General features: G+C 38.9%; 1 protein-coding gene across 2 annotated transcripts in view; it reads left to right on the top strand.

Annotated features, from left to right (window-relative positions):
• The window catches only part of aplp1 (amyloid beta precursor like protein 1), a 35123-nt gene extending 22711 nt beyond the window's left edge, over positions 1-12412 (top strand). The window contains exons 2-17 of one of the 2 annotated variants that reach the window (XM_023964217.1): positions 706-885; positions 1711-1825; positions 2545-2657; positions 2764-2957; positions 3045-3346; positions 4127-4254; positions 5433-5507; positions 5611-5769; positions 5937-6065; positions 6211-6310; positions 6392-6559; positions 6646-6666; positions 6750-6808; positions 6893-6955; positions 7051-7194; positions 9547-12412. In XM_023964217.1, coding sequence (XP_023819985.1) covers positions 706-885; positions 1711-1825; positions 2545-2657; positions 2764-2957; positions 3045-3346; positions 4127-4254; positions 5433-5507; positions 5611-5769; positions 5937-6065; positions 6211-6310; positions 6392-6559; positions 6646-6666; positions 6750-6808; positions 6893-6955; positions 7051-7194; positions 9547-9648 — 2052 coding nt within the window. In that variant the 3' untranslated portion in view covers positions 9649-12412. The remainder of the gene's footprint in view (positions 1-705; positions 886-1710; positions 1826-2544; positions 2658-2763; positions 2958-3044; positions 3347-4126; positions 4255-5432; positions 5508-5610; positions 5770-5936; positions 6066-6210; positions 6311-6391; positions 6560-6645; positions 6667-6749; positions 6809-6892; positions 6956-7050; positions 7195-9546) is intronic. The other variant, XM_020710093.2, reaches the window with a different exon arrangement.
• Positions 12413-19143: the final 6731 nt, after the last annotated feature.

Below are 19143 nucleotides of genomic sequence, written 5' to 3'. Positions count from 1 at the left end.
ATGAATGACTCATATGCCTTCTAAAACATGCACCATTTTAATGACGCTGAAGGGCTCTGCCCCCTGAAAATCTGTCGTAGTGAAGGAAGTCCTTGTTCTTGCTGTTTATAGAAATCCAACCAGTGTTCCGTGTTCCTTCCTCAGCTCTCTCTATCTCTGTCCATGTGAGTTAATGTAGTGAAGTGGCACACAGCTCAATGAACTTGTATTATCGCCTGACTCCTTGGCTGAGCTGTGTGGGCCCCCACCACGCCCTCACTGGGCCCTCCCCCTGGTGAAGGCAACATATCCCACAATCAATAACAGCGAGGCCAAAGGAAGAAGATGAAATTTAGAAGAATTTTTCATCCTTCTGCATATTTTTGGCACTTCTGCCAACTGCTCCTTATCATCTCAAATGTTCTAACAAGCAGAAACCTGTTTATTCCGCTTTTTTTTGGGTCATTACTGTTCTGCAGGATGTCAAACTGCCAACATTTTCTGACTTTCGGCTTTGCAGTTATCCCCCGGCTGCAGTCGATTCTACTGTGCATTAGCCCCGCATGTTCTCATCTCTCCGTTTCGATCTTTGGCTCCCTCCGTCCTGCACTTAAGGCTGACTCGCTTCATCTAATGTTGGACAGACTGCCATGGCTTCAGACATGCTGTTATCTACCTCTGCCCTTGCATTAACTGCTCTCTTTCCTTCCTTCCTGTGCTCCGCAGGCTCTGGCCTTGACTGAAGTGAATGGACCGAGCCCTCAGGGGGCGGAGCCTCAGATCGCCATGTTCTGCGGTCGCCAGCTCCTGTACATGAACGTGCAGACAGGCCAGTGGGAACCGGATCCTCAGGGCCGCCAGGGCTGTTTCAAGGAACCAAGTGAAATCCTCTCCTTCTGCCAGGAGGTACACATCTGAACTTTAAAACAAGCAGTAAATAAAACATCCAGCTCAAAAGCAAAAAATTTATATATAAAGCATGTTTATCTTAGTAAACAAACTGATAAACACACCTTTTTTACAAATTAAATCAATTTATTTTTTTCCACCTGCCCCACAAAATCTATATATTTAACCATATATAGTGGAGCAATGGTGGACTTTGAAATATTCCCGTATTTCATTTGTGCCACCATTTGCCTTTCCTCCTGTTGTTACCCACCTCTGGTATGTGTACTAATAAACATCTGCTGTGGAGTTTACAGTGCTACACATACTCTTTGGGTTCTTCCAAATCAATCTAAAATAGAACAAAAAAGCAGCCAGACGCCACCTGGTGGCCAAAAACCATCAGGCATGAATTTGCACAGCTTCTATAATGTGATTAGTTGGCACGTAATGCGTCAGCTGTGGCTTTGCTTTTACCCCTGATTGGGTGCAGATCAGGGTAAGTGTGAATCCCAACGCTAGGCAGTTTACATTCATATCAATATTAATCTCAGTTCAACCTTTGAAAGATTGAGCTGCACATTAAATGGAAGCAGGTATGACATTTAAAAGCCGACATTTGTTAAAGGACACAAAGGTACCCTTAACATGGTTCCAGGGGGGAAAAAAACATACAGTTTATGTATAAAAAGAAAAGATTGGGCAGGATCTTTCCGCCCCCCCCCCCCCCCCCCCCCCCACTGTGCTTTCCCCTAAACCACTCTCCCTAAATTCTCCTTATTCTGTTTGTCCGCCCATGCGTTTCTGTGCCTCTGTCATTTCTGCATGTACCATTATACCTAGATGTACCCAACGCTCTCAATTAGCCACATAGAGGAGTCCAAACATCCTGTTCCCATCCCTGGCTGGTCCAAGAAAGGCTGGGGCCACCTAATAGTCCTGCCTTACCGCTGCCTGGGTAAGAGTGGCACACATTTTCAGATTTCTTTTTGACTGCAGGCTGCAAAAATGACTTTACTGTGATAAATTAAGGAAACACAGGATTTATATTTGCAAGTATGTCTAGCCAGTTCAGATGGCAAGTTTTATCCAAGTTGAACAGGGTTTCCTGTTGCTTTTATCTATCCCTTGTCTCTCCATCAACCCTGACAACATGCAGTCAGACAGAATTTAAAGCCTCACTCCCTATCCTGATGGGGGAAAAGAACAACTTCTAAGTGTTTTACACTATTTTATTATATTTTTCTTTTTATCAATTCTTTAAAAAACATTTAGTCAAAAAAAAGAAGAAATGATTGACTTGAAATGTTGAGTATCTGAATTAACAATATGATGCAGTGTTGCCACTAGAGAGCTAGATAGGTTTACGATGAGTGAGCAGCAAAAGGCTTCTTTGATTGGGGACAAGTTATTTAATTTAAGTTACTGTTGTTAAGTAGTGTATCTATAATATTTTAGGAAAAACAAAAAATTCTGGAAATCTATGTAAAAAAAATCCAGTGCTTTTGATCTCCCAATTACATGTTTACTCTCATTTTTTTTACAACCCTATTTGTTGGTACTCAGATCCCACCTCACTGTTACATTTTTGTTTGGTGGATTTGTTCTGCACTCTTTGGTTCTGACATGCTTGAAATCCTCACAACACATCTCCTCTTTTCCTCAATCCTGGTGCAGAAGGCGAGTATGTTAGCGAGACGCTGCTGGTGCCTGACAGATGCCGCTTCCTCCACCGAGAGCAGATGGATGCTTGTGAGAGTTACGTGTACTGGCATAACATTGCGAAGGAGGTGAGAACAGCAGCCGTGCCGTTTTATTTAGGAGGAAATGATTTTGATTCACACTTGTTTGTTGCATGTTAAACCGGAATCTCGCCTGTTGCCTCGTATGTCTCAGGCATGCACAGCAGACAGCCTGGAGCTTCACAGTTATGGGATGCTGCTGCCGTGCGGCGACCATTTCCGCGGCGTCGAATACGTGTGCTGCCCTGGAAGAGGCAGCTCTGGCGGAAAAGGCGAGGCGGAGGAAAAAACCACTGCTGGTGGTCTTCAAGCCCTCACGCCCCAGACCAGCGGGAAACTCATCTCTGTGTAAGATGATTCAGCCAAACACCGCAGACATCTTCACGTTAATGTTCCCTTCAGCTGTCACAGTAACAATGGTGGACTCCTCCGCAGCACCAAAGTGACAGCTCCCACTCCAAGCCCCTCCCCAGACACAGACGTGGAGGAAGCAGACATGGAGGAGGAGGATGATGAGGTGGTGGAAGAAGAGGAGGAGGAGGAGGAGGAAGCTCTTGATGAAGAAGACATGGATGAAGAGGATGACGAAGAGGAGGCAATATCTGTGAAGGATCAGGACGAGTATGAATACCCTATTGACTCAGGTCCTTACCAGACGTCAGACTATTTGGACTCTTTTTACTATGAGAAAAGCCACAAACCCACCACCTCTGCGCCTCTCATGAGGGGAGACAGCTGTGAGTGATTTGTTTTTATCAGATAATCTGTTGACAGTGATCATTAGCTGTAAATAACAAAGCCAAAGTGACATTTACCGCTAGTGCTGCCGCCTCTGCATAAAGGCTTAGATTTTCTTTTCTAAATCATACTTTCACATTCTCTTTTTTTTGTCTCATGCATTTACACAAAAGCAACTTAAGTTTCTGCAATCAGCTTTTTTTTCCTTTTTTCTTTTTTACGAGAACTGTCACTGGGGCTTTGTTTATTACTCATCACCCTACACTAACCCATTACTTCAACAGATGACTTTGTCTCAGATTGATCTGGTGCACAACATCGATGACAACCACAGCAGGGCCGCAGCACAGACCATGCTCGGCTCAAATAGCAGCTAACCACTTTAGAAATGAGCTTCAATCTGAGAGAATTTGGGATCGTAGTGACACATTATTTTGTTAAAGAGGGAGGGACAAAAGCAAATAGCAAAATTGTTTTATAAAAAAAGAGTTGATCTGATCATATTTTTCTAGTTTTTTTCTTTTTAGTTTCCTCGCACCAAATTCCAAATGTGAAAGCAAAATCCTTTTTTAAAGTGTTTTGAAGTGTCAGCTGATTCAGTGTCATGTCACTTCAAAGCGAGTACATCATTTCCCTTTAGGATTCTAAAATTGATTTCTGTTCAGGTCAAAAATAATGGATTGAAAATACTGTTTACCTCTTTGCAAATTACTTTGTGTGGGGACTTTTCCTTTGACTACAAGATAACTTACTTGTGTTTTTCCATCGTTGCCGCCCAGTGACCACGTCTCGGCCCACGGATGGGGTTGATGTTTACTTTGAAAAGCCTGTGGATGACACTGAGCATGCCAACTTCTTGCGTGCCAAAACAGACCTGGAGGAGCGCAGAATGAAGCGCATCAATGAGGTGAACTCGCAATACTGCAGATTATTAACAGAGCATTTTTGACAGGTGATCCATTAATCTGAAGGGAAAGTGATGTCATATAATACCCAGACAGACAGACAAACAGGAGGACTGGGCCAGAACATGACTCACCTGCTTCAGGGGAGCAGATAATGAAAGAAATCCATTAAATAGAGTCTGAAAAGGTTTGATCCAGAGCTGGAAGGATGTCTGTTACACAAAATAATATTCTGAAATGATGCAAAACATTTTGATTTCTTGTTAATAGTAGTATAGTTACTTTCCCTTTTTAGTAACTGTTTTCTAATTTTATCCAGAAGAAACAGGTAAAACACAGATAAGCAAAGACAAAATAATTTTTAGTAGCAACCTGACACTTGTCTTTATGTGTATCTAAACAGTTGGGATTGTACAGCCTAATTTTTTTTCCATGATTAGAGTTTCAACTGTGGCGTGAAGTAAGCTTGAATATTTTATTATTGCATCGCTTTGAAGACCGCCCATAAATTTTTGTTTTTGGTGTTTTTAACATGTTCTTGTGGCATTCTTCTGATGATGGGGGACATCTGTAAAGATTTATATACTTACATTTCTCAGTATTTCTCTACTCAAATTGTTGTGAATCAGGATCAGATGAAAAAGTACCGTTAGTGAAAGAGCGTATTGGTGACGTCCTGCCCACTAACCAGAAGCGAATTTCTGATGAACTACTGCCACTCTGCAGAAAATATGTCGAAGAAAACAACACAGGTTTCTTTTTTACTTTGGCTCAAAATGACATAATCATGATTAAAGGACCACTGGTAACACTTTTGAAATAAATCAAAAGATGATCAGGGTAGGCCTTTTATGTTTCCAGATATGGTAATACATTTATCACTGCATATCTTGAATTTAGGTAGATGTGGAGTCATAAACAAAAACACTTGGATAATGCAATGGTGAATTGTTATTTGTTTTGTTTAAAAAAAAAAAGGAATGACCATGCATTTCTTTAAAGCATGGTGGTAGTGTAGTGATGATTTGGGTTGTTAGGACTCAGAATATGTGCAAATTGGCCTAAAAAGTAGAAAAGATCAGTTCCATAATTCCTTATCTAGTTGATCCAATAAATTTTTTTTATATCAATAAAATTTATTTATATCAATATATGAAATGTTTGTTACTCTATCTCTCAGATCATGAAGGAATGGGCAGAGGCTGACGACCAGTCCAAAAATCTGCCAAAGTCAGAGAGGCAGGCACTGAATGAGGTAAAAAAAAAACACATTTGTCAACCTCCTTAATGAAGCTGGTTTTAAATTTTGAATGCAGAACGTTCCTGTATCAACACACTCCTGATTTTTTTTTAATCAGCACTTCCAGTCTGTGCTGCAGACTCTGGAGGAGCAGGTAGCTGGAGAGAGGCAGAGGCTTGTGGAGACGCATCTGGCTAGAGTTGAGGCGATCCTCAACAACAACCGCCGTGTTGCCCTGGAGAATTACCTGACTGCTGTTCAGTCTGATCCTCCTCAGGTAAATCTATGCTGCAGTTCTAAGCTGAGGAGAAATATAAATTCTACCCAGTTAGAGTAGCAAATCTTCCCTTTTTTTTTTTTTTTAAATCTGTTTTTGGCAGGAAATAAGATGAGCTTTTGTGTTGCCTGCACGCATTTCCTGACTGTTGAAATCAAACCTTTCAGCCGGAGCGTGTGCTGCAGACGTTGAAGAGGTACATGGCTGCAGAGCAGAAGGACCGCAGACACACACTGAGGCACTACCAGCATATTGTGGCTGTTGACCCCCAGAAGGCTGAACAGATGAAATTCCAGGTAAGAGCTGTTGTCTCTGAGCTTTTCGCTGAAATTGAAAACAGATGGTGAGCTAAAGACATAGAAACAACACTAACATATAAAAAATATTTTTTTTATATCAAAGCATTTTTAAATTAGTTTTTTTGTTTTTTCATATTTGCAGGTCTACACACACCTCCATGTCATTGAGGAGAGGATGAACCAGAGTCTGGCACTGCTCTACAAGGATCCAATGCTGGCAGAGGAGCTCCACAGTGATATTCGTAAGCTAATCTGCAGCATTTCCAGATTTGCGGGTATCAACTGTCCATTTTGATCAATGATTTTTGGATCCACTCATGCAGAAGAACTGGTGAAATCAGAGCGAGGAGACATCAGTGAGCTCATGACCACCTCCTTCTCTGAGACTCGCACCACTGAGGAGCTCCTGCCAGCTGAGAGTGAGGAAGAAAAGGATGATGAAGAGGAGGAGGAGAGGGCCTTCCAGAACAGACCCTATCCTCCCCGCATTGGTACTCTTTCAGCTATTACTCACGCACACCCCCACATGAAGTCTGTACGTCATGTTAACAATGTGTTTGTTCTTCTCTGGCTACAGAAATGCAGCCTAATAAGAAAGGTGAGCTCACTTCCAGATTGGAATTCCTTTTTTCTTTAGTGTTTAAGAATATCAGATTTTCACATCTGTCTGCATGTCTGTAGAAGATGAATATGACTACACCACATCTGAGAGAGGCCCTACCGATGAATATGAGGAAAAGGTACAGTAATCAGATTACTGTAAATATAATAAATATGTGGCATTTCAAGTGTTTTACTTCACTCTTGCTCATTTCTGCATCCAGATAAACAACTCTGCAGAGCTCAAACAGGTGAACAAGCCTAATGAAATTGCAAGTGATGAACTGGTAAGAAAAAGAAATAGTTTTTTTCAAAAAAAATTGTTTCTTGGCAAAGAACTTTAAACAAAGCTGTATATATGTTGTTTTTCTTGTTCCGCCAGCCCCCTGATGCCTTGGAGACGTTTAACCGAGGAGCCATGGTGGGGCTGCTGGTGGTGGCTGTAGCTATAGCCATGGTCATGGTTATCAGCTTGCTGCTGGTGCGCAGAAAGCCGTACGGCACTATTAGCCATGGTATTGTTGAGGTACGACCCCTGATAAAACATTCATTTAATCAAAGTATAAAATTATAAACACTGTGTTTATTAATAAACCAACAACATAACGTTTTTAGTTTTGTTTCCGTGTTCACTTGGTGCAATATCCTCATATCAGACATCTGAAATGATGCAAACCAATAGGAAGACAATACACACATTATCAAAATATTTCATATTTTAACTTATGTGTATAATCTCCCCATAATTTTCACCTTCAGAAGTTAAGAGTCTTCTATTTTGTTTAAAGTAAAAGTGTAATAAATAAAATGGTGCAGAACAGCAGCCAAAATAAGTTCTCAACAAGATTTGACATCAATACTATTCTTGTCAAAGCAAACTTTAATGTTTTAAAGCAAGTAGCCTAAAGCCTTTTGAAAATTAAAAGTCATTCATCTTCTTCCGTTTTATCCCTTTTGGGGTCACGGGGCTGTCGGAGCCTATCCTGGCCACTTGTGGGCGAAGGCAGGGGACACCCTGGACAAGTCGCCAGTCTGTTGAAGGGCCACATATCACACAGCCATTCACTCTCACACTCACACCTATGGACAATTTAGAGTAACCAATTAACCTATGAAGCATGTTTTGGGATGGTGGGAGGAAGCCAGAGACCCCGGAGAAAACCCACGCATGCACGGGGAGAACATGCAGACTCCACACAGAAAGGTCCCTCATTGATGTTCTGTTCACGTCCCCCAGCCAGAACTTGAACCGGGGGCCTTCTTGCTGTGAGGCAAGAGCGCTAACCACTGTGTCACCGTGCAGCCCGAAAATTTAAAAACATTTGAATCCTTTTACAAATATTAAAAACACAGTCCTTTACAAAAATAGAAAGTATACACAAGACACAGTTCAAGACGGGACATACACAGAAATACATACAGAGGCACACACAGCTCCTAGTTTGTCCCTCAGAAACCCCTAGCTTCTGTCTCAAACCAATGATATAGCTAATAAAATGAACAGAGATTAAAATTTAACTGGAGATAAAAACAAATCTAGCTAGATACTGATTTAACATGTAATGTTTTTAGAAAACATACATATTTTTTCTGAAATTGCTGAATGGCATGGAATTGCTGGAGCCCATCTTACTGTTGGGTGAAAGCGGGATACACTTTGGACAAGTCGTCAATCTGTCACAGGGTCACAAAACCACACATTCACACAGAGGAGACCATCTAGAATCATCTAGAAGCATGTTTTTGGACCTTGGAAGGAAGCTGGAGAGCCTGGAGAAAACCCACACATGCATGAAGAGAAAACACAAACGCCACACAGAAAGGTCTTTGAGAAAACAAATGAGATAAAATCTTTTTCAATCTATGCTAACAAAAATGTAAAAATACTTTATAATACAATATAATACAATGAACTGTAAAAACAAAAACAAATCTTACCTAAAAATTTGAATTAAATACATTTGAATGACTGCTGTTTATTGAAGTAATGTGTCAATAGGCTGTCGTAAAATCCTCCCTAAAAAGTCATGCAACATGTGTCCGTCCACTTTAAAGCAAACAAATTGCAAAAAAATAATAATAATTAGCAGTTAAAGGAACTGCAGTGCAGAACAAAATAAGTTGCTGCAAACTTCAGGGGGGTGTAATCTTTGGTTGCTTAACTGCATAGAAGACCACTGTGACAGTGATGTGGCTTGCCTGCAAACTGAGCAACAACTTTATAAGAGTCACTAACCATGTTACTAATAACATTTACCTCACATGACTAAAAATGAAAGGAGACAAAACTCTTTTACCTGATGAATTGAATGGCATGTTCGCCAAATCAACCTACTTTCCATCAGCTGTGACTCAAGACGTATTTCAGTTGGCCATATTTAACATACTGATTCTATAGCATCTTTATTAATTTATTTTTTCATATCCATCATTTATACACATATTTCAGCTTTCATTATGACCACTTAAAACAATAGTTTATTATCTGTATAAATAACCTAATTTTGTGAAGACATCTTGCATGTATCTGCTCTTTACAATTATGCAGGAGTGCCAACACTTTTATGTTATGCGAGCTACCTTTAAGACAAGACTTGATGACAAGCTCCAAAAGAGATATCTATCTATCTATCTATCTATCTATCTATCTATCTATCTATCTATCTATCTATCTATCTATCTATCTATCTATCTATCTATCTATCTATCTATCTATCTATCTATCTATCTATCTATCTATCTATCTATCTATCCATCCATCCATCTATCCAACTAGTCCATCCATCCATCCATCAATCTATCCATCCATTCATCCATCCATCCATCCATCCATCCGCTACCAGAGCTTGTATCGGGTGTAATAACTTTTCTCTCTCAGCAGGTCGACCCCATGCTGACACCAGAAGAACGACAGCTCAACAAAATGCAAAACCATGGCTATGAAAACCCCACCTACAAATTCTTTGAGCAGATGAACTGAAGCCTGTTGGGGCCACCAGCAAGTCATGCCTGACCACCTGTTTTGTCCCCCTCCTCTTCCTTAAAGTGGTGACCCAGCTACGCCACCCACAATAAGTTTATGTTGTGTTGCAAGTTCTGAAACAATTAGGTGGGGGGTTGCTCCCCAAACCCAAGACCCTCCTGTCCTCAGAATGTGAATATTGAGGTGTAAACACTATCCTATATTAACTACTATAATTTGATGCATCGTTTTGGTTAGTAGCGTCACATTTCATAGACCTTGTTCACCTCGTTCCCATGGCATGACTTGACCTATTGCTCCTAACTAGAAATGAAAACTGAATGGTGCATACGCTTTATAGTATTTATTTTTCTGTGGTAGTCCCTTTGTTCTGCTTGTACCATGATTAGACATGAAGTATCTGTGTAGGTGCGTGTGAGTGACAGCCTATTTAAATGACAGTCTCAATGGTGAGCATGCAGAGACAAAGAGGGGTGACAACTAAATCAATCCCCTTTGACAGATAACACTTTGCAAGGATTTAGGGGATTTTCTTGAATGTATGCAGCAATTAGGCTTTAAATTAAAACACAGATTGCTGGAGGATGTGGCGGTGACACAAAAAAAAAGAAAAATCATTTATTTTTGAGACCCCGCCCTCAGTATTTTGAATAATCGTGCGGCAAAATATACCAAACATTTTCTTTCGCCAAAATTAGTCTGAGAAGGGAAGTCTTTTTTTTCTTTTTTCTTCTGCTACCAAAATAACCATAAGACGAAAAAACAATCCGAACCAAATGTTTTGGATGGAAGCATGACAACCGGTGTATGACGCTGCAGTATTTATTTTTGTTGTTCTTGTCATTGCTTTTGAAGAGGCGGAAATGTCACTGTTCCGAACCAGCACTGTAAATAAGGAAGTACGTGCGACACGGTGAGGACATTTCTCTGATTAGTTTGCATCAGTGTAATGGAAAAAAAAAAACATTTTTAAAAAAGAAAGAAAGAAAATAAATAGTAACATTGTGCTGTTATGAGAAGGAGACACACTTCTAACATGGCTGATTGAAAACGGACTGTTGTAAAACCAGCACAAGACAACGACACAGCTACTACTTTCTGAATGTATTTGAGGTAGACGTTAAGACCCCCGTCCTCTCTTCAGTAATCCCCCTCTTTAGTAGTGAACCAAGAAGTGAAGCTCAACTTCTTTAAAAAAAAAAAAAAAAGACTCCATACCCGTTACCCTTGCCGACCTTTTGTGTAGCAATCTAATCATCCTTACATTTGGAAGATGTCTTATCAGAGCAGAGGAACAGCTGGATGTATGAGCCTGTACAAAGCAGTGAAATGTACAGAAGACACATCGATATTCATGTGAAGCATCAGTGTGTGAAAAACGTCTTAGAAAAACACACCGCTCTGGCATGAAAGTAGTTTTGTTTGTGCAAAAATTAAGCCACTTTAAACAATTTTAAGCTCATAGACACAAACTATCAAACATTAATGACGTCTTATTAAAGCTGAAACATTTCACTGAATGACTCATTGTAGTAAACACTTGTATTTAAAAAAAGTTAAAAAAAAATAATAACTGAAAAGGGACTCCCCCCTTTTTTTTAAATTACTAATTGTTTACTGCTCATCGTGTGAAATTTGTCTTGTATCGTCCCTAAACTGCATCATTTGAAACTTTTCCTAATCGTCTTGGTTAAGAAAGGTCGCAGCGTGGAATGTTGCTTTTGATTCATCAGATTTCAACTACATGGTGTTGTACGAACAAACCAAATCTCAATCAAGTTGTGCTTTATTTGCATCTTTCCACTGACAATTTTGTTTTCTAAAAACCTGCAATTTTATTTTCATTTTTTTGTTTTGTTTTTATTTTCTCAACAAAGTTCAGAAAAAAAGTATAAACTGTAGAGGTTTTCTTTGCTTGGAAAAAAGCACTTATAATTGGACTGTCTGAGCTCAGTTTTTGTTTGTCTTGTCAGGCAGGTAAAAATCAGGTTGTGGGTGCGTTATGTAAGGTAAAGAGAAGTCATAGCTCCTGTATAAATTGTACAGCTCTGTTACTGATAAAATAATTGTATGTTCACAGTTTAAGTCAGTTGATCTTGTAATGATACTACTGAAACCATAGATGAGAACAAGCTTGCCTGTGTTTTTTCCCAAACCACTGAAGGTTTCCTACCAGCATTTAGCAGACTTAGAATGGTGTATAATATAGTTATTCAAATCACATTTGTACGTATGTCCCCTGTCAAATTCTAGACTTCTTTGTTGTCCCCGTACTTCCCAATGAAATATAAACTACTGTATGTTATTGAGATTTTAATTGCTGCATTATTGCCTTTTACAATGCTGTGTTTTGGATGTAACTATTCTGTATTTTTTATTTATATGTAATATTCAGTTGGATTAAGGGTCACGCGGTTCACATAATTAGAAGAATGAGAAAAGATTTAGAAATATCAAGTATAAAAAAATGAGAAATTTGGACCTATCTTAATTGATGAGAACACATAGCACAAGCAAAACCAGATTGGTGAAGGCTGTGAAACTTTAGATCGACTGCAGTTTCCTTCACTAGACATGGTTGGTATCATTTAGAGAGCTGCTCTTCAGTTTCATTAAGACCTTCAACCAAAGACATGCTCCATTAGTGATCAGATTAGCTAATTTGACAAAATGTTTCTTTTGCATATCTGTTGTAAGTAAACTTGACAAATTGAAAGTCAGTTAATAGTTCAATAAAAATAAATGACCCAGTGAAGAACTGCACATGTTTGAGTGTCTTTATTTCTTTATCTGTACATTTAAATTCACCATAGGTTAGGTTTTACCTTAGCTTATTTTTGAGACAGCAAGGAAGAGAGTGAAAACTGACCTTCAAACAATTGCAAATGAGGAAAAAAAAGCCCCACTCTAGAGGGGAAACCAGGAAAAAAAAGCCCCACTCTAGAGGGGAAACCTGGCTTACTCACTATTGAAAATGATTTTTCCATTTAGTTTCAGAAGAATTTCTTTGGAAAAGGAAACTAAGAATATACATGCAAAAGATGGTATGGTAAAAAAGTCCTTGATTCAAAAGTTAATGCTTTCTTTATATGTATCTAAGCCCTGTTTAACTCGCTGTCCTGTATCTGATACATTTTTCCTAAAAATAAATTGCAACCTTAGCATGTCTGCCACTTTTGAACAGATTTGTAGTGACGCTTAAAGTCTGATTACTACATCTGTGAAGCTGTAGCTGCATCTACAAATGGACATTCGATGGTGTCACATCTAAACTCTCCCTGAAACTATCGAAATTGAATTTAGACACAACAAATATTTTGGAGTAAAGATGCAGAATGAATGAATAAATGAAAAACGCTCACAAAGGTGCAAAGTAATAATGACCTAATAACAAAATTTCATGTGCAAAAAAACCTTTACATACCGTTACAAGTAATTGAAACATTTTGTTCATTTGTGGTTAAAAATGTTTTTACTCAATGTTCAGATTTGTTTGAACTTCCCACACATATTATTCCAGCTTTTGGAAGTTTCCTTAACATATATATACATTGAATAAAAACCTTTTTATAGGATATGTGCAGCAATTTTACAACCAAAAAGTTGAAAAATTGTTAGCAAGATTTACAGTGCCACCATTTCTATCCATTGTTATCTATTTTAACCTAAATGCCTCAAAATAGTATGCTAAATTGGCTAAAATTAGGTTTAGGACCATTGTTTTTGCTTTTTTTAAAACCACTGAAGTTTCAGTTGCTTATTTTAGCATTCAGAACAACAAGCCTGTGTGAAGCCATGTGGAAAACCAAAGGGTACCCTATTGCTGACACAGAGCAGCCATGCCTCTGCTTGTGAAGATGTCACACATGAAGTTGGTTCTTTGAGTGCTGAAAAAGAGATTTTTGTTGTTTGCATCTTTTTTATCCTTTCGCTCTGAAAGCAGTTACAAAGAAAACCCTACAAACTTACTGTGAGGATAATGAATAGATTCCTTTGAACTTGATGTGGAGCATTGAGTAATAATGTACTGTAGCTGGTGTGTTTATGTGTGTAGTTGTGACATCCATTGCTTTGTTGTCTGAGCACACAACAGGAGGAATGAGGTTTTTCTGAACATTTAGTTGCATCCATGAACATGCAGCTCTCAGTAAACTGACAAGCATGTCTGACACAGTTCTCAAGAAGCAATTTACCTGCGTGGGCGGCCCTCTTACCTCCCTTCACCCACAAATTACAGAGAAGTGTCAAGCCCAAGGGCCTGCACAGGCTCACTTCTTCCAAACCACAACACTGACGGGTAGTCCTGCTCACCCAAATTACACTGAAAAGGTGCTGTGGCTGTACAGTGACAGTTTGCCATTGATAGCTCCAGCAGACATCACTCATCTTGGTAGTGGTTCCTCTGAAGTACTGACATACGGCTGCTGTGGTAAAGCAAGGCGACTCATATTAACCCAGACTTTAATTGTGTCACAGTCTGAGTGTGCTTTTTGTTTAGTTCAGTACTGCTTTGATTCATTCAACAAAAGAACAATGTGAAACCCTTCAGTGCTAGAAAAACGACTTTGTAGGGACATCAATGATGCCACCAGGCGTTTTGTGACATCCTTATCATCAAACAGTATTGTAGACATTGATGTGCACACAGGAGCTTTTCACGTTATCTGTTACACACGAACACACCAATGAGTCAGCATAGGTGCTGGAAGGGGTGTCTGGGTGTTGATGCCGAGAGTGAGGGGATAGCAGGTGCGAAGGAGTGTGTGGTGTGTGTGAGGTGAGGGGGACAGTTCTTGATATTACTGGAAGGTAAAGCCCTGTGCATCACTTATTGGTGACTCCCTCCCATAAAGAGCAAGGTGACATTTAAGTGTCGCTATGATGCTAATTTTTCAAAGGGGAACAGATGAACTCACATTGTCCAGTGGTTTGAGCATCACTCGGTGGTTTGCGCAACCTCTACAGCAGACCCAAATGTCAGCGTTTACCTGTCCGGATGCACACAGACGCAGACGCACAGAATGAATAATCCCAAACGGTCAGCAAACTATTATCTAAGCACATATTTTTACGGGTTGTGCACAGCTTTGATCTATTTCTGCCAGGTGTCACACTAACAAAAAAACTGTTATCACAAACATTAACCAACAACATCTAATTGCATAGACTCAGTGGTAAGTGTTCCACTGAAAAGTAAATACAATGTAGTAAACTGAAAACATTTTTTTTGCACTTCCTGCACACAGTAGTCAGTTGATATCGCAAAGAAAAAGCTGTTGACTTTGTGTGTTCATTTGGAACATATGTTATCATTAAAGTTTCAACTACCATAAAAAGAAACATTCACTTAGCAGAACTAATCATCAGGATGATGGATTTGCAGATACGTAAAGGCCAAAACGCTTCTGAACTTTACCTTTATTTTCCCATTTTTAATTTCAGTAGTGACAACTTGGATTTTAATTGGTGCAAGTATTTACAGAATAATTGGGGTGGAAAATAACTTCTTTACCCCTTCGTATTTTTATGCCTTCAATCTGTTAATGTACAAATTAACTCTTGTGCTATCCTAGGCACTTTACCATTGGGAGTTGGGTCATCTAGATCCACTAAACAGTGCTCTGAACCTTTTTTCTTCAATGATTTGTGATCTTCACTGGTGTCCATGGATTGCATGAAATCTTTCCACCTTTATCCACCTTTGTCATGGTAGGAATAGATAGATAGATAAAGCTTTATTGTCATTGTACAATCACACTAGGTGCAACAGTACAACAAAATTGCAAATATAACACGTCAATGCAAGGAGGGGGTCATCTAAGATAGCACAAGGGTTACAACATGTATTCTTGACATTGTTTAACATTTTTTGTTTCATAAAATTGCCTCACAAAAAAAAATCAAATCAAATCAAACTTTATTTCTATAGCACTTTTTCTATAAAACATAACACAAAGTGCTTTACATAAAGAAAAGAAAAAATAATGATCTAAAAAAAGAGCGCGAAAATTAAAAAATAGAGCCTCCTCCCCAGACCTACACACAACCCCCCCATCCCTTTCTCACTTCCCACCCCCTAACTGATGGGGAAAGACAATGGGAAACAGGCTGAGCATGAAAACAAAATGTTGGTAGTTGGAAATATTTGGGGAACTCCCTCTCTGTGAACAACTGCATAGCCAGCCAAATGCAGCATCACAGGCGAGGACCTATCCTCACCACAGCTAAGTGGCGATGCAGGTTCCCATCTACAGCTGCAGCGGCTGAATAGCTGCAGTCTGAGGAAATGAAAATCAAAATAAAAATGAAAATAAAATAATTAATAAATAATAATAATTAATAATTAAAATAAATGATTAATAATATAGTGTAAATTCATAAAATAAGATAAAATAGATAAATAAATACATATACAAATTAATAAAAGTAGTAAAATGAGCTAAAAGTCAAGTTAAAAAGGTGCCTCTTGGGCCTTTTCTTAAAAGCAACTGTGCTCTCTGCGGTTCTCTGGTCTTCTGGCAGACTGTTCCATAAACGAGGGCCATGGTGCTGAAACAATGCCTATTTGTTGGTAATGGGTTTTACAGTCGGATGGCTAGAAGACCAGTGGCACAGGGTCCGTGAGGGATCATATTTGACTAAAAGATCGGATAAATAAGAAGGCGCAAGGCCGTTAGGGCATTTAAAAGACAGTTAAAAGTATATTAAAAATCAACCCTGAAGCACATGGGGAGCCAATGCCGGGCTTTTAAAATTGGAGTGATATGAGCCCGCCTCCTGGTCTTGGTGAGAACTCGTGCAGCAGAGTTCTGGAGAAGCTGAAGGTTCTTAATGTTAGTTTTTGGAAGACCAGCTAGCTTGCAGGGCGTTACAAAATTCAATTTTACTGATGATGAAAGCATGCATTAGCATCTCCATATTAGCGAGAGAAAGTAGTGGGCGGACCCTAGCCACATTTCCAAGGTGATAAAAACCAGTTTCTGACTGTTTCTGAATGGCTTAATGAACGTTCCTTTAGCTTTTGAAACTGTTTCTCTCTCTTAGCTTCAGAACCAATAACTAAAACTTCAGTTTTTTCCTGGTTGAGCTGCAGAAAATAATTTGCCATCAATTATTTCACATCTAAAATTCAGTTAAAAAGGGTTTCTTGCCTTGTGTCGTCAGGAGACACAGCTATGTACAGCTGTGTATCATCAGCATAGCTATGAAAGCTGACCTTGTGGCTTCTGATGACTTTCCTCAGTGGAAGCATGTAAATGTTAAAAAGCAAGGGGCCGAGGATGGAACCTTGAGGCATACTACATTTAATTTCATGGCCCTTAGAAAAGTGTGTGTCCATGCTTTCCATAAAGTTTTCTCCATGCGATAAGATTTGAACCACTTGGGAACAGTCCCTAAAAGGCCTAGACTTTTAAGTCTGTTTAAAAGGATCAGGTGATCAATAGTATCAAAAGCAGCACTTAAATCTAAAAGAAATAATACTGAGATCTGACCTAAATCCCAGGCACACCAGACATCAGTAGCTATTTTTAAAAAGGCTGTCTCTGCACCTTCTAAACCCAGATTGGTTTTTCCTAAAAATTTTGTTTTGAAGCTGAATAGAAACAAGTTTTTCTAAAACCTTGCTTGCTGTAGTTATTAAAAGCCAAAGCGCCTACATTGGTTTTCTTTAGTAATGGTTTCACCACTGCAGTTTTAAAGGCAGCAGGAAAAATACCTGTCTGTAGAGAGTAGTTCATGATATTTAAAATGTCATTCTCAAAAGACCCGTAGAACAATTTAAAAAGTGATGTGGGGCTGGGATCTAAAATAACAGGTCGTTGGATTAACTTGGAGCCTGTCCTCAGTTTAAGGGTCACACGGTTGAAAAAAATCTGTCAAAGACCAGCAACTATGAAGTGGTTTTTGTCTCTGCACTGAACAGTTCCTCAGGTAAGATCAAGCCATCATTTCCAATAAAAAGGCTTTTCTGTTCATTTGTGATGTTAGATCGGACAGAATCGATCTTGCCCCTGAAGTGGTCTGCAAAGTCCTCACACAATGAGGCGATGTGTATTCATTGTGTATTTATTCACATTAGAGTTGATCAAAGATTCAATTGTGGTGAAGAAGACGCTGGGGTTAATTTTATTTTTAGAGATGATGTTCGCGAAGTATGAATTCCTGGTCTATATAAAGCTTTAGTTTAGTTTAGGTATGTTTGATAGTTTATGCCAAGTTTCTGTTTTCTCCAAGTCTTTCAGCGGATCTGCAACGTCTCTTCAATTGTTTAATTTCCTCAGTTCTCAAGGGGATGTGGGTTTGAGTCTTATCTTTTTTTAGAAATCATTCAATTACAATCATAGTAGCTCTTCACATTGCATGTGAAGAGCATTATTTATTAAAAAAAATATTTTAGTGTTTGTATAACTTGGACCAGATCATAGGATGAGAATAAACACCTTTTCTTGTTGCTGATTGTGTTGCACTCCTCTGTTTTACTTGAAAACGGATTAATCATTTCATTTATACATAGAAGAGAAATGTTCCATTTGGGCTGTTGTACCTTTTTGAAGAAAATTGAATTCTATAAAGTACACAAAAGAAAAGTACAGGGGAAAGGAGATGAAAAGGAAGGGCCTGTGGTTAGATGTTTGTACAGACAGAAAACTGGTATCGTCGTGTGAATCTGCTACACTAAAGGGAAAAGCTAGAGAGGTGAAACATATCAGGAGTCCTCACAAAACAAGATCAAACATCAGTTCAGCTTTTTCCACATGCAAACAATTTATGAACTTTGCAGGTTTTGTATATTTTTTCCCCTAATTGACGGTTTCTTTTGCCTGCAGTTAGAATTTTGACTGCAGAAAATGGGTCAGCAAGATTTGAGATAGTTTATTCCTTCAAAAAAAATCACTTAAACCCAGATTTTTTTTCTTCTGACAAAGAATTCATAAAAAAAATAAAAAGAAATCAGAAATTGTAAACACGATACCATTACCACCCTTTTACAAATGTTTTCCAATAAAAAGTTCAAATTAATCACGAATGTGGGGTGTTATTACGTGTGTCTCCTGTATTGTTTTACACAACTAGAGTCAAATGTGGTTAATTAAAACAAGGACAGAAAAATAAAAATCTATATATAATGAAAATAGGCAAACATTTGTGAAGGGGGGATACACCCTGGACAGATCACTGAGCCAAATCCAGAAAAGATACCCACATTATCCTAACTACTGGGTTCTTTAGACATCTGTAAGACATGTTTTGAACAGTGCAAAGGAGGTTAGCGTACCCAGAAAAAACCTGCTTCTGCATACTGAGAACAAAAGAGCAAAAAGAACATGCAAACTTCACTGAAAAAACACAGCTGGGATATGAAACTTCAGGCTGCAAAGCAACAGGAGAGATTTTTTTTTTTACAAATGTTAAACATGATTGTGGTTGTAAATATAATCGTAGCCCTGCAGAGTGTAGCAGTTTTGTTACTCAGTTTGACAACAACCTGCT

This window comes from Oryzias latipes, chromosome 16, assembly GCF_002234675.1.
Source record: "Oryzias latipes chromosome 16, ASM223467v1".
NCBI lineage: Eukaryota > Metazoa > Chordata > Actinopteri > Beloniformes > Adrianichthyidae > Oryzias > Oryzias latipes.
This window is presented reverse-complemented; position numbering and strand designations above follow the sequence as displayed.